Source organism: Panthera uncia, assembly GCF_023721935.1.
Source record: "Panthera uncia isolate 11264 chromosome E2 unlocalized genomic scaffold, Puncia_PCG_1.0 HiC_scaffold_19, whole genome shotgun sequence".
Lineage (NCBI taxonomy): Eukaryota > Metazoa > Chordata > Mammalia > Carnivora > Felidae > Panthera > Panthera uncia.
The window spans coordinates 32,026,995-32,051,520 of NW_026057588.1; the positions used below are offsets into that span (position 1 = coordinate 32,026,995).

The 24,526-nt window shown below is 58.2% G+C and overlaps 1 protein-coding gene across 5 annotated transcripts in view; it reads left to right on the forward strand.

Annotated features, from left to right (window-relative positions):
• ADGRG1 (adhesion G protein-coupled receptor G1) overlaps positions 1-23,447 on the forward strand; it is a 39,765-nt gene extending 16,318 nt beyond the window's left edge. For 3 of the 5 annotated variants that reach the window (XM_049622328.1, XM_049622326.1, XM_049622325.1), the window contains exons 2-14: positions 11,765-11,862; positions 12,617-13,054; positions 13,679-13,811; positions 14,382-14,529; positions 15,072-15,203; positions 15,561-15,677; positions 15,888-15,933; positions 16,177-16,280; positions 17,055-17,173; positions 18,842-19,110; positions 20,073-20,181; positions 20,579-20,847; positions 22,063-23,447. In XM_049622328.1, coding sequence (XP_049478285.1) covers positions 11,799-11,862; positions 12,617-13,054; positions 13,679-13,811; positions 14,382-14,529; positions 15,072-15,203; positions 15,561-15,677; positions 15,888-15,933; positions 16,177-16,280; positions 17,055-17,173; positions 18,842-19,110; positions 20,073-20,181; positions 20,579-20,847; positions 22,063-22,193 — 2,079 coding nt within the window. In that variant the 5' untranslated portion in view covers positions 11,765-11,798 and the 3' untranslated portion in view covers positions 22,194-23,447. Of the gene's footprint in view, positions 1-2,847; positions 3,159-11,764; positions 11,863-12,616; positions 13,055-13,678; positions 13,812-14,381; positions 14,530-15,071; positions 15,204-15,560; positions 15,678-15,887; positions 15,934-16,176; positions 16,281-17,054; positions 17,174-18,841; positions 19,111-20,072; positions 20,182-20,578; positions 20,848-22,062 lie in introns of those variants that run through there. The other 2 variants (XM_049622327.1, XM_049622329.1) reach the window with 2 other exon arrangements.
• Positions 23,448-24,526: the final 1,079 nt, after the last annotated feature.

Here is a 24,526-nt window from a genome sequence, read left to right on the forward strand (position 1 = left end):
GGGCCCCATCTGCGTCCTCCCCTGGCTCCCCTGAACTGCAGCCCCCTGCCAACTCTTTTTAAGCACAGAATCTTCTGATCCAACAGTGACTCCCTTCTCTGGCCCAGCAGGCTCTAGAATCCTTTCCGGGCGAAGGTTCCACTGAGAACAGCAGCTCCTTTCTTTGCTTTCTTTTCCTCTTCCTCCCGGGGCCAAAAATAGTGCCTGAATGGGACACAGCTCTGGGCCAGCGGCAAGACAATAGCTGCCTCCTGGCTCTGGTCCATGGGTGGGGGAGGAGGTGTGAGGGTGCATGGGCACACCATCCCCCTGGCCCCAAGCCCTGCTGCCTTTCCCATGGCCTCTGCCAGAAACCACCGCAAAGCCCCTCCGTCCCCTTTGCATGTGATTGCCAAGGGGGTTCCCCACTTGTTCTGGGAAAGTGTTTATAGCTGCTTGGCTGCGACCCTAGCCCCTCAGCCCCCTGAACAGCGCCACCCTGTCTCTGATCTGCCGCTGCTCTGGAGCCAAAACTCCAGCCGAGACGTCTGTCCCTGGTTCCCTTCCCTGGCCTGTCTGGCACGTGGAGGCCACTCGTGCCTTTGATGTCCTTTCCTCTTTGACTCACTGGCTATGGAGGACTTTTTAGAGGTCACAGTGATGTGCCCTCTTGGGAGGAGGTGAGCTCCCTATCACTGGAGGTGATCAAATTAAGTTCAGATGTCCACTGGATGGGGGGCAGGATTAGTCAAGCATCAGAGGGACATTTGGTCTTGATGTCTCCATGTCTCAGAGGAGATCTTGGTTTGACACCCATACCCTCCTTTGCCAGCTGGGCGGCTTTGACCTGGCCACCTCACTTCCCTGAGCCTCTGCTTCCCCATCTGTAAGAGAGCTTCAACAGGGCTGACCTCGGAGAGTGGTAGAAATCGATCTCCAAAATGCCTGGCGTAGTATCTGGCACATAGAAGGGGTTTCGGAAGCTTTGCCTCTGTTCTCTTCCCTCCCCGCACTGGTACTTACTCTGGATCACAGAAAGGAGAGTCTGACCCACACCTGGCCCTCAGAAAACTCTCTGAAAGAAAGCCAGGGGGAAGCTCCCCAGCCCTAAGGATAACTCAGAAGGAAGATTCCTGGTGGGGTCTGGCAACTTAGGAAGGCTTCCTGGAGCAGGTGCCCCCCTAAGACTCTTCTAGGGAAGTAGGTACACATTCCGTACTTCTGACAGCCAATGGTTGGTGGGGGAGGCTAGAGGGGGGTCCAGCTTGGGATGAGGTCAAGGCTACAGACTGGTAACCCCCAGGGGCAAATGCAGCTGACAGTAAGCATCTTGGGTGACAAGAGTAGCCCCCACCGGCTCCTAAAAGGATTTGGTTTAAAGTCAGTGCTGACAAACTTAGGCAGGTGGCCTCCAGTGCTCTCTATAACCTCCTCCTGCCAGCTCTCCCTGCTGGACCCAGGGCAGCATCCGAGTCTGGAGACTTGGGTACCAGACAAGTTAGGGGGCTTGTGCTGTGCTGGGTCGGAGCCGGGGAGTGACGTAGTTGCCTTCCCGCAGCTGCCAACAGTTGCCAGGGAAACGGTTGCCAGGGGCTGCTGTCACCTGCGCCCCTTCTCCCGGGCCCGGTGGCTGGGGCTTGCAGCCCGTCTTCCCTGGCTGCCCGCTTTGTTTGAAGCTCCAGGGAGGGGGCAGGGGCTGGGGTGGCTCTGCTTGGAAATCCTCCTCACGGAGACTGAGCCACCTCCCCAGCAGGCAGCAGTCTGCAAGGGAGGCCAACCCTTTGCTCTCGCGTTCGTGCTCTTTATGTACTTGCAGTCCACTCGGTGCCACAAAGGCGGAGTTCCAGGTACGATTCTTCCCCTCCTCCTGTCTTCCCTCCATCCCTCTCACTCCTGGTCCTGCTTCCTTCTCCTCCCCCCCCTTCCCTTTTCCTTCTTCTCCCTCCCCTCCTTTACCTCCCCCTCCCCTGCTCCTCTCCTCCTCCTTCCCTTCCCCCTCTCTTTCTTCTCTCCCTCCATCCCTCTTCCCCATCTCCCCTTTCTCCCCAACACCTATAGCTGATGGGTGGGGTGGGGGTGGAGCTAAGTGGCACCAGGGACGCTGGGAGAGTCACAGATGCTACACTAAGAGGGATTCGTCAATTCGATTCGAGAGCGGCTCAGGAACAGGGAGGAATGGTTGAGAGTAAGGGCCCCACAACCCTCCCCTCGGTCACTCTCTGGGCTCCACCCCCAATGATTAAAGATAAGCCTCTGAGAGGTGTTGGGAGGCTGTGTCCCTGGCTGGGCTGGCAGGAGCTATGCTCCATGATGGGCATGGGGGTCCCCTGGACCCTCAGGGGAAGGGTGTTCAGCTAACCCCAAGGAAACACATTTTGGAGCATCTCTTCTGTGAGTTTTAAAGAGAACACTTTTCTAGCAGTCAGGTAAGGTCAAGGGGAAATGGGCTGCAGGAACAAGAGCATCCCTTCTGGAGCCAAGTCCTGGGAGCAGCATCTCGTCTCCACCACTCGCTGGCTATAGGTCTCAGTTTCCTTATTTGTCAAATGAGCGTAATGGTACTTGTCTCTTAAGGTTTGGGAGAGGATGAGGGTTACTTTGGGTAAAGAGCTTAGAATCAAATCTTGCGTTTCCAAAGAACCTAATTCATGTTGCCTTTGATACGGGAGGTGGCGGGCACACCACCCTTGAGGTGTGCGAATGGGGGTGGAGGACCCTGCGGTCCTGGGTGGTGCCTGCCGTGGGAGCAGCGAGCTGGATGCGATCCTGGTCAGTGCGTCCGCTGCCCTTCCCCAGAGGGGGCTGGTCCCTCAGCCTTGACCAGGCCCCCAGCCTTGTTGGGGGAGGAGGCTGTGTGTCCCGCTGTCCTCTCAGCCAGGAGCGGGACCGGAGGAAGAGGGAAGAAAGGGAGGGTTGGTGGCTGGCCTTCGAAATGCAAGCGTCCTATACCCCGAAGATGGGCTTTCTGCCAGGCCCAGCCTAGCTGACCTGTAGCCCCCAGAGCAGGGAGGTAGCTGTGCTGACCTCGCAGGCCTGGCCTTGAGCAGTGTGGGAACACAGATGGGGAAGGAACATTTCAGCCAGACAACTGAGGTCTGCCTGTGGTTTGAGAGGGAAGAGAGTCTGGCCAGGAGGAGAGGGGCCCAGCATCTTCTTTGTTCCTTTCTGTCACCTGGGAGGTAAGCCCTGCCCTTCCCTGTAAGCATCCTGAGGGCCTGGGCTATAGAGAAGACGGTGGGGGGGGGGGGGGGGGGGGGGGGGCAGGGCCAGGGCTCACAGTCAGCCACTTAACAGTGGAGGAAACTGAGGCTCAGAGAGGGGACAGGCTGGCTGAAAATTCCAGGGGCCAGGTCTGGACCTTGCACATCTAACTCCCGCCAACTCTGCTCCGGGAGTCTGCATTCCCTGGGCAGGTGCTGACAGTGTGTGCCCTGGGGTCCTAGAGTCCAGCCTCAACTGCTCCCTGGGGACAGGGCCGCGGGGAGACTTGACAGGGGGCCGCACAACGTGCCGGCAGCACGGAGCTGGCACCAGGGTCCCTGGACTGCCTTTGGGAAATCCTGGCACCTGAGCCCAAACCCAGCCTGGGTCAGATCTGGGACTCTTCTGATCTCTTCTCTTCTTTAGGTGGCAGGTCCCTATAATCCATTCTCAAATTATAAGAGGCTTTAATTCTCAGCTTCTAAAAGCTCTGGCGTGTTCATTTGTCTCTTTCTTTCTCCCTCTCTGCCCTTCTCTCCCTCCTTCCCTCTCAATTCCAGCCTTTTAAGTGTCACAGCTGCTTGAAGCGAGGCTGAGCCCAGCTGGCTGTGGCTGACTTTAATGGAATGGCTAACCTGGGGACGGAGCTGGCAGTGTCCCCTTTCCTCAAGAGCTGCTGCTGCCAGCCTAAGGGAGGTGGGATGGGGCCTCACACACCTCCAGCTCCCTGGGGACCTCTTGCCTGGAAGAGTCAAGGATGGTGATGAGTTGCCCTGGGGAACATCACAGCCTGAATGGCTCCCACAGCCCATCTCAAGCTAGCTAATGGCGTAAGAGGGGAGGGGAAGGGCTGGAGGCTGGAAGGGAGGTTGCTGACAGGTTTCTTATGTGTGTGGAGTCAAGATTTTTGAGAGCAACATGTTTCTCATGTTGACAACAGGTGCTCATGCTAAAAAGGATACACCATCACGGTGGGCTGGGAAACTAAGTCCAACCAAGCTCTGTGGATTTTCTTTTTGCAGGACTTATCAGAGCCTTTGATGTGCTAATACATAAGACCAAACAGGGCCTGCAGCATTTCTCTAACTGGGAACTAGCACTTCTTAGAAAGTACTCTGGCAAGTTACTGCTTGATAAAGATGGGGAGACAGTCTCCTCGAAGGGATAGGACTCTGGAGACCACAATGACAAAAAGCATGGCTTTGAGGTTGGGAGGCCTTGGGTTTGAGACCTGGCTTGGCTGCTTACTTGCTACGTGATCTTAGGCATCACCTAACCTCTTTGAACGTCACTTTCATGATCTTTAAAGTGGGGGTAATGGGGAGACTGGGGGGCTCAGTCGGTTAAGCATCTGACTTTGGCTCAGGTCATGATCTTGCGGTTTGTGGGTTTGAGCCCCACATTGGGCTCGCTGCCGTCAGTACAGGGTCTGCTTGGCATCCTCTGTCCCCCACTCTCTGCCCCTCCTCACTCTCGTGCGCTCTCTCTCTCTCAAAATTAAAGAAACATTAAAAAAAAGTGGGGGTAATGATAGCACTTGCCTCACAGACTTATGTTGGGGGCTGAGTGATAATTTGCGCAATGCTTTGCACGATGCCAGCACAAATTGAGCACTTGCCAAATGGAGCTGCCGTCCTCCCTGTCCTTGGATTCCGGGGTTCCTCCCCCTGTGCCAGACAGACCCTGTTCAACCCCACCCGCCATGTGGCGTGGGGCCAGAGTGCGGGGGCAGTGGGGAAAGGGAGTAGAGGCCCGAGGCCCAGGGCATGAGATACATCTCGAGGCTGGCATCAGGGAGGAGGACTGGTGTGTGGAAAGGCTCGGAGGAGGGAACCCCCAAGCCTGGGCCCGCCTCTGGTCGAGTGGCAACTCTCTGTTGGACCCCCTGAGGCCTCTTAAGTGAGTGTTCTGCTCACAGGCTGCAGGGTGTGTGGCTTTGGTAACTGGCTCTTGGGGAGGACTCAGTGTCCTTCTACGTGGACAGACCCTTTCCTTCCCCCCTCGCAGGGAACTCTCTGCTTCTCCCCTTCCTCGGAGAAGCCGCGGGGAGGTGGGGCTGTGGGGCTGTGCGGGCAGGGTCGGCCCTCCGGCAGGTCGGGTGCGAGAATGCCAGATTCACCCCAGGCGGTGAGTGGGGCAGTGAGTGGGCACAGCCTTGGCATCCGCCAGCCTCTGGCAGCCAGCAGCTAGCTTCATTTTTACTCTCCTTTATTGTAGAAGAGTTCCTGACAGCTGAAGTCACTGTTTCCCCCAGCCATCCCAGAACACCCTTCCAGGGTGATCCTCCGGCCTAGGTGGTCCCCTAGCTTGACCACAGCCGCCGGTTCCCAGCTCCCAGTTGGGGAACGGGAGCAGAGGGAGGAGACAGTGAGCCCCGGCAGAGGCTGGAGGGCTGGGCGAGGAGGGGGCTGTGGCCCTGGGTCCCACTCAGGACTCCGGGGACTCGCCCTTTGATTTGTTGGATACATGGTGTTTCTAAGTGAGATTTACTTTTTAATGATTTTTTTAAATGTTTATTTATGAGAGGTGGGGGGAGCGGCAGAGAGAGAGGGAGACACAGAATCCGAAGCGGGCCCCAGGCTCCGAGCTGTCAGCACAGAGCCCAGCATGGGGCTCGAACCCTCCAACCACGAGGTCATGATGACCTGAGCCGAAGTTGGATGCTTAACTGAGCCACCCTGGTGCCCCAGTAAGATTTACTTTGATCAAGTAATTTGGAAAGCACCAGTGGAGGGTCTTCAGCACCCCCCCCCCAGCCCACCCCCCACAGAGGAAACACCTGCAGGCATCTGCTCTCTGTTCTGTTCTAACTGCCTTCCCGGCTGCCCTTTGAGGTCTGAGCAGCCCTCTGTTCCTCCCCCACAGAGCTGACCTGCCCCCACTCTCAGCCGTCTTCGACTTTCTCCTTGCTGCTCTGCATACTTGCACTCGCGTGTGTGCACACGCATTCGCATTCGCATGCGTGCTTACACTCGCAAGGTTTCATGCTCACCCACCCTCTCCTTTTCCCTGTCCTGGGTCAAATCCTTCTTTCCTAAGCCCCCTGCATGGGACTCACGGGGGTAGCCCGAAGCACCATGCTGCCCCCCACCTACTGGAGAGCATCTAAGGATCCAGGCTGGAGCTGGAAAGCCGAGCTGGGTCCTCTCCCTTCTGTCCCACCCCCAAGGAGGGCCAGATGGGGCTCACGCCCGAAAACCCACTCCAGCACTCCCCTTCCACCCATGCCCTCCTGCTCCCTTCTGTCCTTTGGGAGGCCCCTTCCAGGTTCCTGGCACCCTGCTAAATGCCAGGTGAACTGCAGAGGAACACAACATGTCCTTGCCCCCAGCCCAGCCATTGCCATTCGGCGGCTGAGTGATCTGGGGCCGGGCCCCTGTTGTCTCTGACTTTCTCTGTAAAACACGGTTACTGTTAGCCCAGGCTTGTCACCCATGATCCCAAGCCCTCGGAGTCTCAATCCATGGGATGCTTGTTAAAGCCAGACTCCCCACTCCCACCCCGGACCTGCTGCCTCTGATCCTCAGAGTGTGGGGCGTGTGAAATGCATTTTAGTGAACTCCCTGGCATGGTTCTGGCCCTCGGGCGAGTCTGGGCACCTCTGGAATGAAGTCTTGTGGCAGTGGGGACCATATAGAATGGGGAGGACCATATAGAAGGGGGAGGGCTCCCCCTCCCCCCAGGAACACATAGTTAATTCTGGTAGGGACTGGGCGGTTGGGGAACACTTCATGGGGAGGGTGTGTCTTAACTGAGTCCCAGTAGGTGGGTTGGGTCGTCCTAGGGATGGGGCAGGCATTCCTGGTAAAGGGTCAGTCTGGAGGTGGCACCGAGGTGTTTGCGGTCATCAGGGTGTGTGACGGGAAGGAGGAAAGCAGTGGGGGAGCAGGTCTGGGCATCAGCCCAGCCGGATATGTTGGAGAGGTGCCTGCCCAGGAAGGGTTAACCCCAAGCCCGATCAGGTCCTGTCCACTCAGCTTCCACCTCCATCCTCCGAGGAAATGGGTTTTCCAGGAGCCTGGACTGGGCCAGCGGTGACTCGTGGCTCTACACGGATGGCAGAGGAAGTGACTCAGGCCCCGTGGGGGAGAAAGTGAGCCACGGGTCCCCTGCCCGCTGCCCCCTCCCGCATCGTGAGGATGGGCAGGGCTGGGCCTGAGCTGGAGCCAGGCCTCTTCTCTTGGGGCCAGCAGGGCCCGGGGGTGGGGGTGGGGGAAGTGTCAACTTAGACGAGCCGTGGCCACCCTCCACTAGTGTCCTTGGGGACCTTGGGGACCCTGTGATGCTAACCCATTGTGTTAAGCTGGGCTGGACCGTTCTGTTCTCTGCGTGTGTTTACGGAAGGCCTGAAGTCAAGGGCAGCCGCTCCAGAGGGGGGGAGGTCTCTCCTGAGGTTTGGCCCCCAAACCCCCTCTCCCAGGCTGGAATTGTCTGCACTGCCGGTGGTCTTGGCCACCCCCCTCATTTTTCTCTCCTTTTTTGAAGGGGGGGGGAATCTCCCAAAGCCAGGGGAGCACGTATCTCTAGGACCTCTGCCTGTACTACTTCTGCGAGGAGCCCTCCAGAGCGAGACCCAGGCCTGTATCTTGGCTCCACCTAGAGTGACCTTGGATCGGATGGCCCTTCCCTAGCCTAAGTTTCCTGGTCTGTAGAATGGCCAAACGGTAGGACCAATCTGACACAGCGGCTCTGGGGATTTCACGTGACAGCGCAGGTGACCCCACCGCAGAGATCGGCGTGGTGCTGCTGCTGGGATAGCCCCCCTCGGCTCCCCAGTCCTGGCCCAGTGCTGCGTGAGGTTTCACGAGGGTCTTGCCTGCGGGCCGATGGTTGGTTTGAGGAGTACTTGGTGGCCAAACCCTGTCCCGCTCTGCCGGTCCACAGCTCCCAAGGCCGGGGACGAGGTTCTGTCCACATGGTCTGTGTAGAGGTCCACGTAGGGGCCGCTGGTTGCTGAGTCTGGGGTTCAGCCTCCAAAGCACAGGATCCCTCCCTCCGGGCTGAGCCAAGTGGGGGGCACCCAGGGTGGTGACTAGGGCATTCTGCAGCCCCACAGGAGGTGCTGGGAGAGTGTGGCCCCCATCGAGGATGCTGATGTGGGCTGCGTGGGGTGGCGGGTGTGTGTACAGGGGGCAGACGGTGGGGAGCCCCCCTGCCCATGGGCAGCGGGGGGAGGGAGGGAGGAGGGTGTGATGAGATGGGCAGTGGGCGGGGTTCTCTGTTGCCCGAAGTGGGGATGGGAAGGTGCTAAGTGAACAAGCTGGGCAGTGCCCTCCCCCTTCCAGGTAGGGGCTGGAATCTTCTCATTGTCCCCAGTCCCACTCTCCTATCTCCTATCTCCTATCCGAGCTGTTCTGTGAACAGCCTCGGGTCCAGGCTACAAGGGTGGGGTTTCAGTCTCCCCATTGCACTCCCGGATGGGAAGTTTCATGCTCTAAGAATTTCCTGTCAAGGTGCTCTGGAGGCTGAGCTGGCCAGGGCCACAAGGCAGGGGGCATGGAGGGAGGGAGGGGTGGGAGGAAGGCCGGGGGTTGACTTAGGGTCAGGCGTTAGCTGGTCAGAAAGCGCACAGAGTTATTTATCTGACACCCATGGCGCCTACCATATGCAGGGTCCTGTTCTAAGTCCTTTACAAGCATCAGTTCATTTGCAGGAGGCCCAGAGAGGGAGAGTAAGTAGCCTGAGGACACACAGCAAGTGAGCAGGAAAACTGGAAGTCGAACGCAGACAGTCTGGCTCCAGAGTCCTCTCCACTGCCTGAGAGTGGGTTAAAGGAAGCCAGGCAGACCCTCCCACTCAAATCCCCAAAATGTCCGTGGGGACAACGTTGTCCATTTTGGACTGGCTGTTGAAACGGCTAAGATGGAGTGGAGACGAGCCTGGAAGTGTCAGGGTCGTGCAGCTGGGCCTGTATCTGTGTGTGAGTCCCTTCCATGGTACTCTTGGGGGTGCGGCCTCGCTCATGCCCCTCCAGTGACTAGAAGTTCTCTTCTTCGTCTTGGCCTTTTTGCTCTTGAAGCTCAATCTGGGAGGGTTGGTGCAATGTGGATGATTCTGCGCTGTCCTGGGCCCTCGTCTACCAGTAGTGGGAGCTCACTCTGAACAGTCAGCCGGCCAAAGAGAGACGTGGATTTTGGCGAGCTCCATCCTTGCTTGCTGGGTCATGTCAGGAAGCCATTAGCCCTCTCTGGGCCTTGAATCCGAATACCATAACATGGAGATTTGGACCAAATTCGCAAGTGATCCGTCAGCTACGAGTTCACAAGTGTAGAGCCGTGGCCACTGTGAGGGGGGCTGCCTGGAGGAGGTGACATTTGGATCAGGGATCAGAGGTAGACAGCAACAGGGACTGGCAGAAAAGAAAGGGGTCCGGACATGCTGCTGTCTCTGGATGCTGGGTTTCCTCCTGCTGGCCTGAGGTGACAGGAGGCAGTTTCGAAAGGAGGCAAAATGCTCAGAGAGAACACAAGGTGAAATCTAAAAAACCACAACGTGGGTAACAGTGGCCTTTCCCTAAAACACTTTCATATGTGTTAAAAAGAACATTGTTTTTAAAAAGTTTATTTAGGGGCGCCTGGGTGGCTCAGTCGGTTGAGCGTCCGACTTCAGCTCAGGTCACGATCTCGCGGTCCGTGAGTTCGAGCCCCGCGTCGGGCTCTGGGCTGACAGCTCAGAGCCTGGAGCCTGCTTCGGATTCTGTGTCTCCCTCTCTCTCTGCCCCTCCCCCGTTCATGCTCTGTCTCTCTCTGTCTCAAAAATAAATAAAACGTTAAAAAAAAAAAAAATTAAAAAAAAAAAAAAAGTTTATTTATTTTGAGAGAGGGCGCACGCCTGCCACAAGCCGGGAAAGGGCAGAGAGAGGGAGAGAGAATCCCAAGCAGGCTCCGTGCTGTCAGCACAGAGTCCTATGCGGGGCTCGAACTATGAGATCTTGACCTGAACCAAGTCAAGAGTCAGATGCTGAACCAACTGAGCCACCCAGGAGACCCTCATATGCTTCTTCTGAGAGGTCCTGTGATGCCACTGAGGCAAGATGATGACACGGTCTGAACTGACAAGGTCTAAAAAATTGGGGTTCCCTTATGCGTGGTGGGACATAGGAGCCTGGCTCTAGTTTCAGGGGGCCAGGTTAGTTCAAGGAAGGAGACAATGAGCTCCTGCCAGGGCCACCTGTCCCTCGAATGCTACCCTCAAATATTCTGTCTGAAAGCCACCTCATCCTGGAAGCCCCCCTTGGCTTCTCCTGAACTTAGACTCCTTGGGTGCACCCAGTTTTCTAGGCTTCCCTTTGTCTGGCTTGTGACGGATGATTGTATCTGCAGCCACAGCCATATGCAGGTACCCATGCAATGAAGATGCCTGTCTGTGCCTGTCGGCTCCCAGCTCAGTCACAGGGCCGGCTGGCAGTGGTGAGCACCAAGCCACCTGGCACCTCTCTCTGAGTGCCAGGCGTGCGGGTTCCCTGCCAGGCCCCACAGTCCCGACCGGGTGAGGAAAGCCCTGGCCTCTGGGTAATCTTGGCCAGGTCGTTTAACCCCTTGGGCTTCAGATTCCCTGTCTGTGAAATGGGCCAAGAACGGGGCCCACTCCACGGGGTTGAAGCGAGGATTAATACAGGCACAGAGGTGCGGTGGGAGAGCACAGGCTGGCAGATTGGCTCTCGGCCAAGAGATCCTGGGGATTCCGAGGGCCCACTCCACGCTGGGGTGGAGCTGGCGGGGGGAGCTGGGCCGTACTGTCAGCGTGTCCTTGTCAGACTGAACACGCTTCAGTGTTTCCAGCTGTGGGGGAGGGGGTGCGGGGGAGGGCTGGGACCTGGCTCCCCCTGGTGGTCATGACAGGAAGCACCCTTTTCCTCTGTTCCCTGCAGAGGGCGCTGTGGGTGCACTGATGCTTCACTCCATTTCCCTCACCCCTCCAACCGCCCGGCCTTTGTCCCACAAGCTCAGTGCACTCGGCCCTGTGGGTAGAGATGGACCAGGGGCTCCCTCGCTAGCGGAGGAGGGGGGGGGGGTACACCATCCGGCACTGCCTGGAGGCAGAGGAGGCCCTGGCCAGTAGTGGGAAGCAAAGGAGGCCAGGACTGACTGTAGAGGGAGGTGAAGAAGGCTTCCTGAAGGAGGTGTCCTCTGAACTGGGTCTTGGGGATGATGATGGTGAGGTTCCTGGAGGAGAAGCCGGAGGGCCCCCTTTCTCCTGCATCTCCCCCAGGCCTGGAGGGGCAGGGTGGTGGGGGTGGTTCCAGGTGGTCCTGGGAAGCCTTTCCCACCAGATTCTGGCCAAGATTACCCATCGCTGCTGGGTCTGGAGGGAAGTCCTATTGGCCCCATTTTCTGTGACTTACACAGGGTCGTGCAGCAAGTGAGGGGAGGAGCCAGGACTTGAACTCAGCCGGGCTCTGGACAGCTGCCGCCCCTTGATGCTCAGCTTCTGGCAGCTCTGGCGAGGTCCACGGGCTGTATCCACACTTGCTTCCCCCCCTCACATCCCACACCCACCCAAGCTACACTGGCTTCCCCCTCTGCAGGGCCGGCCCAACCACCTTGCGGGGCCGGCCCCGGCTAACACTCCTGGCCTCTTTCAGGCGGTGACTTCTCAGGGTGACTTTGGGGAGCAAGATGGCCACCCAAGTGCTACTGCAGACAGCACTGCTCCTGCTGGGTCTGCTCTTCCTGGTTCAAGGTAGGCTATCTTGGAGACGCTGTGGGACTGTTGTGATTTACATTAAAATGCCCCCATGTCAAGGACAGCTGCCAGCATATCCACGCACCCCTTTGGGCAGGCACGGGACTTTAGACACAGTTTAGCAAGTGGACGGTATCTTGCAGAAAAAGGGACCCCTTCTTTCTGGCAGATGCAGCCCCACAGTGCACAGTTTGAGATGGGGAACATGGATTGGGTTTTGGCCCCACTCACTTCTGCAGCCAGAACATCCTTGTGCAGTGCACAGCCTGCACAACTGTCTATGGTAGGCATGGCCTCAGGAAGTATTTTATTGCCTTTTTTTTTTTTTTTTTTTTTTTTTTTTTGCCTTTGGGGCACCCGGGTGGCTCAGTTGGTTATGGTCTGACTCTTGACTTCAGCTCAGGTCATGATCTCACAGTTTGTGAGTTTGAGCCTCATGTCAGGCTCTGTGCTGACAGCTCAGAACCCTCATGGGATCTTCTCCCTCTCCATCTCTCTCTGCCCCTCCTCCTGCTTGTGCTCTCTCACAAAATAAATAAATAAACATTAAAAAATTGTTTTTGCCTTTGAAATTATCATTACTTTTTAGTTCTTTTCATCATTTGTGAGCAGGGCACATTCACATTTTTGTAGACCTTGGAGGTATAGGCCCGTGGAACATGTGTGAGTCCCAGGCACCGGGATCCTGTATTCTGGGCCTGCCCCCCTCTTCTGCCCCTGGCTGCTCCCTGACGGAGAGTCCCGTCTATAGTCTTTCCCTCCTCAGGTGCCCGTGGCAGGAGCCCCCGTGAAGACTTCCGTTTCTGTGGCCAGAGGAATCAGACAGAGAAGAGCAGCCTCCATTACAGGCAGACATCAGACCTGCACATCTCCATCAAGAACTCCGAGGAAGCCCTCACGATCTACGCCCCCTTCGCGGGAGCCCTCCCGACCTCCCGATTCTTCCCCGACCCCAGGGGCCTCTACCACTTCTGCCTCTACTGGAACCGCCATGCTGGGAAATTTCATCTTCGCTATGGCAAGAACGACTTCTTGCTGAGTGACCAAGCCTCTAGACTCCTGTGCTTCCGGCACCAGAAGGAGAGCCTGGCCCAGGGTCCCCCACTGCTCGCCACCTCTGTCAGCTCCTGGTGGAGCCCCCAGAATACCAGTCTGCCCAGTGCTGCTGGCTTCACCTTCTCCTTCCACGGTAAGGCGACCTCCAGGCAGAAGGAACTTGCGCAAAGGCCTGGAGTCTGGGCAGTGGCCTGGGCCGCAGAGCTTAGCTTTGTTCCCGGGCACTGGGGAGCCATTGAAGGTGTCTGAGGAGGGGAGGGGTGTGATCCAAGATGTGCTTCAGGAAGTTTGTGGGAAGGTAGGGGGTGAAGGTAGAGGGGCAAAGTACCATCCAGAGGCTGCAGGGAAGGTCCAGGTGAAGGAAGATGAGGCTTGACCAGGGTGGGAGCAGAAAGAATGGAAAGACAGGACCGGGTGTCAGGAGCCAGAGGCCACACAAGCCCCCTGCCCCCCCCCCGCCCCAAGAATCCTCCTGGGATGGGCCCTCTCGGCCCAGGTGTGTAGGCAGAAGGACACCTGGGTAGCTGTGTCCCAGCCTACCCTGCTGGGGCTGGAGTTGTGGGAAGGCTCCGTGTGGCAGAGCCCCCATCTGGCTGGCTTCTGGGTGACCTTGGGGGACTCCACCCCACGTCTTGGAGCCTCAGTTTCATCCTCCGTAGAACTGGGGTTGGAGGCCTTCAGAGTCATGTGTGGGTTAAATGGGAGTATGGCACCTCCTTCACTAGCCTCAGGCCTGTCTGTCTGTCCTCTGCTCCAGACCCCCCCCAGAAGGCCTCCCACAATGCCTCGGTGGACATATGTGAGCTGAAAAGAGACCTTGAGCTGCTCAGCCAGCTTCTGAAGCACCCCGGAAAGACCTCGAGGAGGCCCTCGTCCACCCCTGCCAGCCAGTAAGTGTGGCCCCCAGACCCGGAGGTGGGCAGGACGGTGACCTGGAGCAGGAGACAGGATGGAGGAAGCCTCTCCTGGGGCTGGAACATTCCCTTCATCTTTCCACCTCCTCCCGGAGGAATGGACATAGAGCCCTCAGGCCAAGCCTTTGTCAAACTATCACACTGAGTCATCCCAGGACGGCCACCCAAGCCCTCTTCCCCGCCAAGAAAGGAGACCTGATGGGCCCGTTTGAGAGCTTGGCAGACTGAGGCCCAGAGATGGGCAGGGCTCCTCCATGGCCAAGAGGGGGTCAGTCCAGGCAGAGCTGGGCCTGGAACCTGGTGCTCAGGATAGCCTCCCCTTTCCTGTTTGCTCTGATGATCCAGCTTCCTCTCACTCCCCCCTGCCCCCCCGCCCCCCCTCCCACAGGTTACTCTCTCCTGCGCCAGCACCAGAGGGCTGTTTTCTCTCCCTCCCACCCCCCACCCTCTGCCTGCCTCTTTCCGGTGTATCTGCCTCGTCTCCCCTTCTTGCTCCGTCTCCCTACCCGCCTTGATCAACCTCTCCACCCCTTCTCCCCCTGCTAGGCAGCTGCAGACCCTGGAGTCGAAGCTGACCTCTGTGAAGTTCACGGGGGACACCCTGTCCTTCGAGGAGGACCTGGTCAACGCCACGGTGTGGAAGCTCCAGCCCACAGCCAGCCTCCAGGACCTGCACATCCACTCCAGGCTTGAGGTCAGGAGGCAGGGGCCAGGCTGGCCGGGGCAGGAAACAGATGTGGAGGCATGAGCACTCTGGGAGCCAGATGTGTGCTGACAAGGAAGGTCTCCGGCCCAGGGAATACCCTGTTAGTGGCTACCCCATGGCAGAGGACCCTCCCCAGGGGTGGGGACAGAGGTGGGGGGGACCGGCATCAGAGGCTCCTATGGCACCCCCGTGTAAACAGAAGACCAGTCCCAGCGTGCCTGTGGGTGCGCCTCAGTCTCAAGGCTGCCCCTTGAGGGGCTGGGAGCTGGGAGTCCTCACATCCTGCCACCTGGGGTGCCGTCTGCAGCACTGGCCTCTGAGGCCCAGACAGCACGACACTGCGTGAATCCCCCTGGAGCCCTGGGCTCTAACCACAAGGCTCCCCAGCCAGCGCTGGAGCCAAGGACAGGAGGGCTTCCTGAAAGAGGTGGGCTTGGAGGTGGCAGCATCCAGGGAGGTGTTGGGGGTGTGTGTCCAGGAGACCTAGGAGCCCACCGCCGGCTGAGCCCCGCAGGGACTCTGGTCCGCAGGAGGCACAGAGCGAGATCCGGGAGTACTCGGTGCTGCTGCCCCGCGTGCTCTTCCAGAAGACCAAAGGCCGGAGGGGGGAGGCTGAAAAGAGGCTGCTTCTGGTGGACTTCAGCAGTCAAGCCCTGTTCCAGGTACGGGGCCCACATCCTCGTGCCCTCCCCTGGGGAAAAGCGGTCTCTGTGTGGTGGGGAGGTGGAAGGCAGGCGTGGAGCCAGGCCCCGTCCTCCACAAGTCAGAGCCTTTCCTTGTAAAGTCAGAAAATGGACCGTGACGTGCAAATCTCCCCCGGAGAAGGCTAAATTATGTTGTTTTCACTACAGTGTAAATGACTACACGTGCAGGAATTGTTTACAGAGGGAGCCTCCGCGTGTCGGAGCAGCGTGTGGGAGTCTAGAGAAACCAGGAAATTCCTTGGCCTTTCTTCTCAGCCTTCAGGCCTCACCACCACCCCCGACCCCCCACTTTCTTCCCCCATCCCATATATCTAGGACAAGAATTCTAGCCAAGTCTTGGGTGAGAAGGTCTTGGGTATCGTTGTGCAGAACACCAAAGTAGCCAACCTCTCGGAGCCTGTGACGCTCACCTTCCAGCATCAGCCACAGCCGGTGAGTGGGAGCAAACCAACCAAGGACACGAGGGTCCTTCCTTTCCTGCCCTGCCTTCTGAATCACTCACCTTTAACAAAATGACCCGCTGGCTGAGGGCACCAGACAGTCAGGTGCAAACGGGGTGGTGGCCTGACGCTGACTTCCTCAGCCTGGCCCAGAAAGGAGAAGACTGTGATGGGGTCCACTCTTCCTTTCTTGTCCCGGCAGAAGAACGTGACTCTCCAATGTGTATTCTGGGTTGAAGACCTGACATGTGAGTGTGGAGGGGTCCCTGAACTGGGCAGGCATCTGGAGGAGAAAGGGGGTCTCGGAGGGTGGGGAAGATGGGGTTAATCAGGGAGGGCTTCCCGGAGAAAGGTGAGCTTTGAAGAAGGAATGACGGCAGAGTGGATGTTTGCAAAGGCTTGGGGCAGTGATGCGATCGTGCGTTTCGGGGGTGTCCGGTGGGGTCCTAAAGGACTGGGCTTGATGAGAGCCCCACGGAACCCCTCCTCAGTGAGCAGCCCGGGGAGCTGGAGTGACGCGGGGTGTGAGACCATCAGGAGAGAGACGCAGACGTCCTGCCTCTGCAACCACCTGACCTACTTTGCGGTGCTGATGGTGAGCAGTGCCCCTGCCCCGCAGCCATACCATGGGCTGGATGCCAGCCACTTTGCACATACATGTTGTTCATTCCTCACACTAACCCCTGAGGTGCCTCCTGCCGCCGTTCCATTATATAGATAAGGAAATCTAAGTTCAGAGAGGTTAAGCAATTCACCCAAGGTCACACAGCTAGTTAGTAAAAAAGCTGCTCTTTATTCCCAAATGTTGGTGCATGATAAAAATGCAGAGCCCTGGCCCTAACTGAGAATTCTAATTCCACAGGCTGGGGCAGGGCCACGAGTACATTTCCAGTGAGCCCTCAAGGGGATACTGAGGCCCATTGTGGAGGCCCTCACAGCGGACTTCAGGGTTCCCGAGGGCACAGAAGCTTTGTGTCCTAGGTTCACCCTCCCAGAATCTTGGGACCCAGCTTCTGCGGGAGCGGAGTGGGCTTCCAGCTCTCCCGGATGTGGGGTGCCCAGTCTCTCATGGGAGGCTCACTCCGGTGACGAAGGTTGTAGAAAAACAAGGAGTGCCGGGCCGGAGAAGGGATCCCCTAGTGGAGGGTTCTCGACCGTTGTGAGGATGTGGTGAACGAAAAGTACAGACCCCTACCGCCACCCCCACCCCCCGCCCCCCGTCCGAATAACACACTCACGGGCCACGCTCTGCTCAGGTTGGGGTGGCGGTGGTTCATAGACGCCTGAGGCCCACCCCTCCCCCCGGGGCAAACCCTCAGTGTCGAGTTGGGGATGCTGAGGCCAGCCCTGGCCCGTGTCGTGGACCCAGGTCGCCTCCGTGGAGGTAGATGCCATACACAAGCACTACCTGACCCTCCTCTCCTACGTGGGCTGTGTCATCTCCGCTCTGGCCTGTGTCCTCACCATCGCCGCCTACCTCTGCTCCAGGTAGGGCCTGGCAGGGGCGGGAAACAGGGAGGGAGGAGAACCTTCATTCCGGGACCCCACCACCCCCGAGGGCCACCCTGGGGACTGGCTTGACCCCCCCGCAAAATGTGCCTGCGGTTGCAGGAGCCCTGGGAGGCGCGGTCAGCTGGCCCCGGGGGCTGTACGTCCTGCTCAGATCTGTGGTGTTGGGACGACCTAGCACTTACGATCTTCATTGTCTGCCAGCATCGAAAATCGAGAGGGGTGATGTAAAACTCTCGATTTCTGCCTTTGAATAATCAGATGTGTCACTGCTGGAGGCACATGATAATATGATGGTGAGCTTCCCACGTGCTACACACTGTTCTGAGTGCTTTACGAGCACAAAATCGCTTCAGTCTCACAAGGGCCTTATGAAAGAGAGCGCAGAGAGGGTAAGTGATGACTTGCCTGCGGTCACACAGCAAGGAAGTGGCAGAGGCGGCCTTAAACCCAGGCAGGCTGGGTCCAGGTATCTGATTCTGCAGAACCCCTGCAGGCATTCGAGTTTGACAAAGCCTCTCCCATCCCCCGATGGAGGCTTCTGTGAGTCCACGGCCGTCACTTGGGTGCCTTGAGGCAGAAGGTGCCCCATGGGAAGCGTTTGGTGGAGAGTGCCTTCGCCCATCCTCAGACCGGCTGTGTGGACGGGTCCGGACCGTCAGTGCCAGGCTTGGCCTAATTTGAGGTCCACCTGCAGTCAGGGCCTGGGCCCGTTTGGGCAGAGGGCAGACACTCTGAACCCTGTGGGTGTTCTCGACTGGGAGGAAGGGAGGGTGAGCTGTGTGCGTGCGTGTGCACACGTGAGCCCACAGCTGTGCACGCGGGGGTGACAAGGGACAACTGGCAGGCTCAGGGGAGGGCAGGGGGCAGGACCACAAGCCTCCTGGAAGCTACTCATCAGTCACAAAAGTGCCCAAGGACAAGGACAGGAAACCTCAGGGACTGAGCATTTTATCTGTGCCAGACGCTTTACCCTGCGAAGTGGCCGTCCCCCCATTTCATAGATGGGCAAACTGAGGGTGAGGGGGAAGGGACCGGCCCAAGGTGGTACCTGGAGTTAGGGTGGGTGGGCGAGGATGTTCTGTTGTGCCCGCTGGAACACGTGGTGGATGGTGCCAGGCAGAGCGCAGTTGGGGGCGTGGGGACCCGGGGAGGAAAGGCTGACGGTGCCCTGGATCATCAGAGCGGGGCTGGACTGTGCACACACACATTTGCAAACCTGAAGACAGACAGGCAGACATACACACACACACACACACACACACACACACACGCACATACATTCACAGCCTCATAGACGCATGGTCGTGCAGACAGACAGGTGGACACAGAACATGGGTGGCACGGATTCTCCAAACACAGCAGCATCCAAGGTCTTTCCCCTCCAACTTTGGGAGCCTCTGGTTGACTCTCGTGGCTGGATTTGTCTCACTGGCTCTGTCTGGCTAAATCTGCTGTTACAGGTGCACACGGTGCCTCAGCCTGTGGCTGCTGGGCACAAGGTAGGTGCACGGGGACAAGTGGGGACGACCTAGCTGCAGCCATAGGAATAAGATAGGGTGCGAATGTGTGTGCCCTGGGAAGGCTGCCCCGACCTTCCCAAGCTGGCCACCAGGGTGACCTGCCCCCACCCCCTCCCCCGCGCAGGAGGAAGACTCGGGATTACACCATCAAGGTGCACATGAACCTACTGCTGGCTGTCTTCCTGCTGGATGTGAGCTTCCTGCTGAGTGAGCCCGTGGCCCTGGCAGGCTCCGAGGCTGGCTGCCGGGCCAGCGCCATCTTCCTGCACTTCTCTCTGCTCGCCTGCCTCTCCTGGATGGGCCTCGAGGGTTACAACCTCTACCGACTCGTGGTCGAGGTCTTTGGCACCTATGTCCCTGGCTACTTGCTCAAGCTGAGCATCGTGGGCTGGGGTAAGTTGGTAGAGGGTGCTGGTGGGCCCTCCGGACCTGCCTCTGCTATGTGGCAAGACCCGGGCACCTGGTTCCGCTTCTTTGCTTACCTCTCGGACTGCTCCCTCAGCGTTTCCTTTTACCCACCCACCCACCCACCCACAGGTGTTCTTTACCTGGGCTGCAGGTTAAGGTCCCCTTTAGGAAGATGAGATGGTGAGCACTGCCCCAAGAAACACATATTCTCCACATTGCTCACTCTTTTAAAAGGGGGGTTTGCTGACATAGCCACCACGTATGGATGTGCAGGTTGTGCACTGCTCAAAGGCACCCAGTTGGGGGTGAATGGACTGTAATCCAGTCCTCCACTCACCTAAATCACCCAGGCTGGAAGTGGCTCTGTCTGTGGATCCTCTGAAGCTTCAGGTAACAGATTCCCCATAGCTCTGGCATCTGTCCTTGGCTAGGACAACCCAAGTTACCTATAGCCCAGACCTCTCAGTCAGGCCTGGGCCCAGGGACACATCACAAGTGGATGTTGCACAGGCCCGCCAACCTCCGCACGTCCCTGACCCAGTTTGCCACTCCTCTTGTGTTTCTCATCTGGCCCTTGTTTGGTTCACTCCATTGATTTACATAAAATTCCTTCAGAGCTGACTCTGTGTCGAGATGCAGGTGTTTGGTGGTGGGAGACCACTTCTGGAGAGCTCTCAATCTCCAGCCCATGGACAAGGTCAAGGCCCAGTGAAGGCGCTGGGAGGCCACCCCTCCCGGTGTCCCCTACCTCTCCCTGTGATGTCCTGCCCCTCAGCGGGGACGCGCGGGCCCTTTCTCCCACGGGCCCCCAGGATGGTGGGGGGGAAGCAGGGCTGGGGCTCTCTGTGGGAAACCCAAACTGGAGCGGGGGGAAGGGGAGGGTCCGAAGGCCTTGCCAGAGGGCAGGGGAGGGTGGGAGATGGAACCCTATGCTCTGCTGCCCTCAGGCTTCCCCGTCTTCCTGGTGATGTTGGTGGCACTGGTAGACATGAACAACTATGGCTCCATCATCCTGGCTGTGCACAGGACTCCAGAGAGTGTCATCTACCCTTCCATGTGAGTGGCTGTGTGCAGCGGGGGCGGGGAGAGGGGCCTTGGGGTGCAGAGGCCAGAGAGCGGCCTGGGCCTGGGCCACGCTGAGCAGGGGACTCCTGGGTGCCAGGGCTGCTGGAGCCCCGCAGTGGCTGGAGGGTCAGGGAGGGTGAGCACAGGCCTGGAGTTGCCCATCGCTCACCAGGTGACCTCGCGCAGCGCCTCGGTTTCTTTCCTTTGTGAGCGGGAATATAGGTTGGAGCGGATGAAGGCACGAATTAAAAAGAATTAAAAAGAAAATAAGCCCCCCCGTGAGTCAGTCACAGCTCCCGGCTCTGGGGATCACTGTGGTGCACACCCATGGCCCAGGAAGCACGGTGCGGCCCCGTCGTGCGCTGAGCCCTCCCATCTCCGCCCGCAGGTGCTGGATCCGGGACTCCCTGGTCAGCCACGTCACCAACCTGGGCCTCTTCAGCCTGGTGTTTCTGTTCAACACTGCCATGCTGGGCACCATGGTGGTGCAGATCCTGCGGCTGCGCCCCCACGCCCAGAAGTGGCCCCATGTGCTGACGCTGCTCGGTCTCAGCCTGGTCCTCGGTCTGCCCTGGGCCCTGATCTTCTTCTCCTTTGCTTCTGGCACCTTCCAGCTGGTCGTTCTCTACTTCTTCAGCATCATCACCTCCTTCCAAGGTAGGCACGGAGAAGACCCCACCCCTGGCCTGGGCAGGGTGCCTGTATGTGGAGCACTGGGCAGGGAAGATCTGACCCAACCTGAAAGGTTCACTTCTCTGGGCCTCAGTCTTCCCATGCGGAAAATGGGGGCATCCTGGCCGTGGTTGACAAGTCTTTATTGAGTACCTACTATGTGTAGGCCCTATGTTAAGCCTTGAACTGGCTGGGTCAGGGCCTTCCCTCCATGGAGCGTATCTCTGGTGGGAAAGACCAAGCATGACAAGAAATCATCTGAGGGGCCAAGCAGCCCCCTGCTTGCATGGACCAAGCAGCCATCTGAGGGGATCTCGGAGACTAGGGCAGTAACAGCGGGTGACGTGGTGGGCAGACCATCTGGGCTGGGGTGGGGGCCGCTTTGGGGAGGGTGGCCAGGGAGGCCTCTGTAGGAGGTATCTGAAGACAACAGAAGGGTCCAGCCGGGGAGAGATCAAGGGCCTTGTTACTCTGTGTGTGTTCCTTGCACTGTGGGCGTCAACACTGTGGGAAGCCTGCTAGCAGTGTGGACGTGCCGAATCAGATCTACATTGTAACAGAAGCCCAGAGAAGGGTGTGCATGCTACAGGCTGAGGCGGTCCGGCCTAAGCAGAGTGGGCCAGGCCGAGGGAGCAAAGGTCTTGAGGCTGGAATGTGGCCGTGTGTTGAAAGAATAGTGAGGGGGAGCGAGGCAAAAGGGTTAGTGGGGGGGGGGAGGGGCAGAGGGGAGGTGGTGAGGGGAGAGGAGCAGAGGGGCTGGGTCACAAGGGCCTGGGCCTGATGCCACAGGGTCCCTTCTACCTGCACCCCTCTACCATCCCCTGCCCTGCCATGACCGACCGACAGACAGACAGACACATACACATACACACACACCCCCCTCTGTTCTGGCCGAGAGGTGCTTAAACGGGTAGGCTCTGGAACCTGAACACCACTGTTTAACTCCTGCCTCAGCCAAGTCCCCTTATCTCCCTGGGCCTCAGTTTCCTCATTTGTGACACAGAAGAGTAACAAACAGGCCTGACCTCATAAGGACCTCGTGAGAATAACATGAGACGGGGCCCAGGGAATCACACGGTTTCTAACACGTAGCAGGTGCTCCCCTGGATCACATGGGTGCTGGTAGGCTGGGGAGGGAGGACGGAGAAGGGCAGGGCTGCCCCCAGCCTGCTGACCCTTGTGCCCCCCTGCTGCCCACAGGCTTCCTCATCTTCCTCTGGTACTGGTCCATGCGGCTGCAGGCCCGGAACGGGCCCTCCCCTCTGAAGAGCAGCTCGGACAGCGCCAGGCTCCCCATCAGCTCGGGCAGCACCTCGTCCAGCCGCATCTAGGCCACCAGCCACCTTCCAGGAGCTGTGTGAGGAAACCAAGTTGCGGCCTCTCCTCAACGCCGCCCGCCGCCCCTGCAGCCAGGCCGGACACTTCAGGGTCAGCCGGAGACTTGAGAAGAAGGCCCAGGGACCTTAGAGTGAGGGGACGGTTGCCCTTGGCAGCCAGACCCCCAGGCTGGGCCTTCTGAATTGGCCTGCAGACTGCTCGGCTCTCAGGTCCAGCTCACAAGGGGCTGAGGAGTGGGACCGTCCCGCTGCTGTCCTCGCTGGGGCTGAAGGCTGTTCTTAAGTCACCGCCGCTGGGCCCGGCCCTCGTGGCTGGCGATGGGAGCCCTCACAGCCCGAAGGTCAGGTCCCGGGCCTGTGAGGCCCGGTGGCAACCTTGGTCCTGTGCCCCCACCCAGGACAGAAATGTGCCATAGCTGTTCTGTCTCTGGTGATCACCATGAGGGCGCTCGGCAGTCCTGTTATTTTAGCCTGAGGGTGGTACTCAGGGCATGTGGGGCTGGGGCAGAGCTTTGAGCCAGACCTCTGGAGGAGAGCCCCCTCCTGGGCAACATCACCTCTACCTCGGAGCCCAGGGCCCTCCGTCATCCTCCCCAGCCCTCCCTCTCCAGCCCTCCGCTCAGCCCCAGGGGGTCCCCTGGGGGCTCCCAGGCCCAATGCTGTATTTTGGGTTGTGGTTTCCAAGAGCTGCCTGGTGCCTGCCGTAAACCTCTATCTACTGCACCGACTTTTGCCTGCCCTTGACTCAGGCAGAGTATAGACATTATGGGCTGGGCCAGGTCTGTCTGTCCATCTGGGCCTTTCTATAAGCTGCATCACCCTTGCTCACCACTGCCAAGCCCATCCCTCACAGGGGCCCTCAGCCTCTCTCGAAGCCCTCTTGTGGCAAGAACTGTGGGGCACAGCAACGCAGAATTGTTTCTGCCCCAGTGCCCCAGATGACTGAGACGTGCTTCCCCTGGTGACCCTGGCCTACAGCCCAACGTGCTCCTAAAGGGTCGACCCTACAGGTGTAGGGTTAGCAGAGCCATCGTTTCTTGCTGGGGACCCAGGAAGACTTCCTGTAGGAGGCAGCATTTGATCTGGATCTCCGCCTTAAAGATGTGGAGGTCTTTCTTTTTAAGTACTGCTATCTCATTTGTCTTTTGAATTTAAAGAAGTAGACGTTTGTTGTAGAGAATCTGGAAACTGTAGAAGAGTACACAGAAGAAAATAAAAATCATCTCTTGTTATCACCTAACAAACCAATGTAAACAGTTTGGAGCACTTCCTTCTGAGCTTCCTTCTGTGCTTCTATTAAGAGTCACTGATACAAACACCCTGGGGCCAATCGGGAAACAGGAATGAGAGAAGAAGGCTGCGTGTGAAAAAGAATCAACCGCTGGAAACTTTATCCACCAGGATGAGTGGGGGATAAATGGTGACTTGGCGTCAGTGTTGGGGAAGCAGTGGGGATTGCTGGGGTCTGTGGTGGATTAAAGATTACAAGCCCGATGCTGAGGGAGCCACTCAGCTCCAGTCGCCTACCACCACGCGGGGATGAGGACCCAGGTAGCCAGACCACCCTCCTTTTATGATAAATCAGAAACCCAGGGGCGCCTGGGTGGCTCAGTCAGTTAAGCGTCCAGCTCTTGATTTTGCCCAGGTCATGACCTCACAGTTCATTAGTTCGAGCCCCACGTCAGGCTCTCTCCCTCTCTCTCTGTCCCTCCCCTGCTTTCCCTGTCTCTGTCTCTCTCTCTCTCAAAATAAATAAATAAACATTTTTTAAAAAGGAAGAATAAAGAGATCCAGGCTGTAGGGGTACAGAATCCCCTGGTTTAAAGATATGGCTCATCCAAAAAATTCACTGGCCAAAAGAAATCAGCCTTGGGACTGAATTCAGCCCTTGGCTGGCTGCGTGATGTATGCAGCCAGTGTGTGGGCCAGTGTGTAGTTGATGGGCTGCAAGAAGAAATGATCAGACTTGCCTCCCATCACTACCTCCAAACTGGTTGCGTCCAGTCTGCTGTGCACGTGCCATGGCACAGGAGAGGCAGACCAGGTAGGTTTCTGTCCCCACTCAGTAGAGAGCACTGGCGAATGGTCACTGCTACTTGCATCCAGGTCTCATAACCCAGCGCAGGTCCATCCCAGGCCCTCCCTGAGCTTCCGCCCTGCACAGTCTCCTTCCTCATCATCTGGCTGCTCCAGGGGGATCAGGGGCTGGGGAAAATGGCACCAGGGTCTGGAGTTGGACGGGACGGGTGCGAAGCCACCTTAGCCGCCGGGGGTAGACGGGCAGTGCCCTCTGATGGCATGAATGTGGGATCTGGGGACCTGCAGGG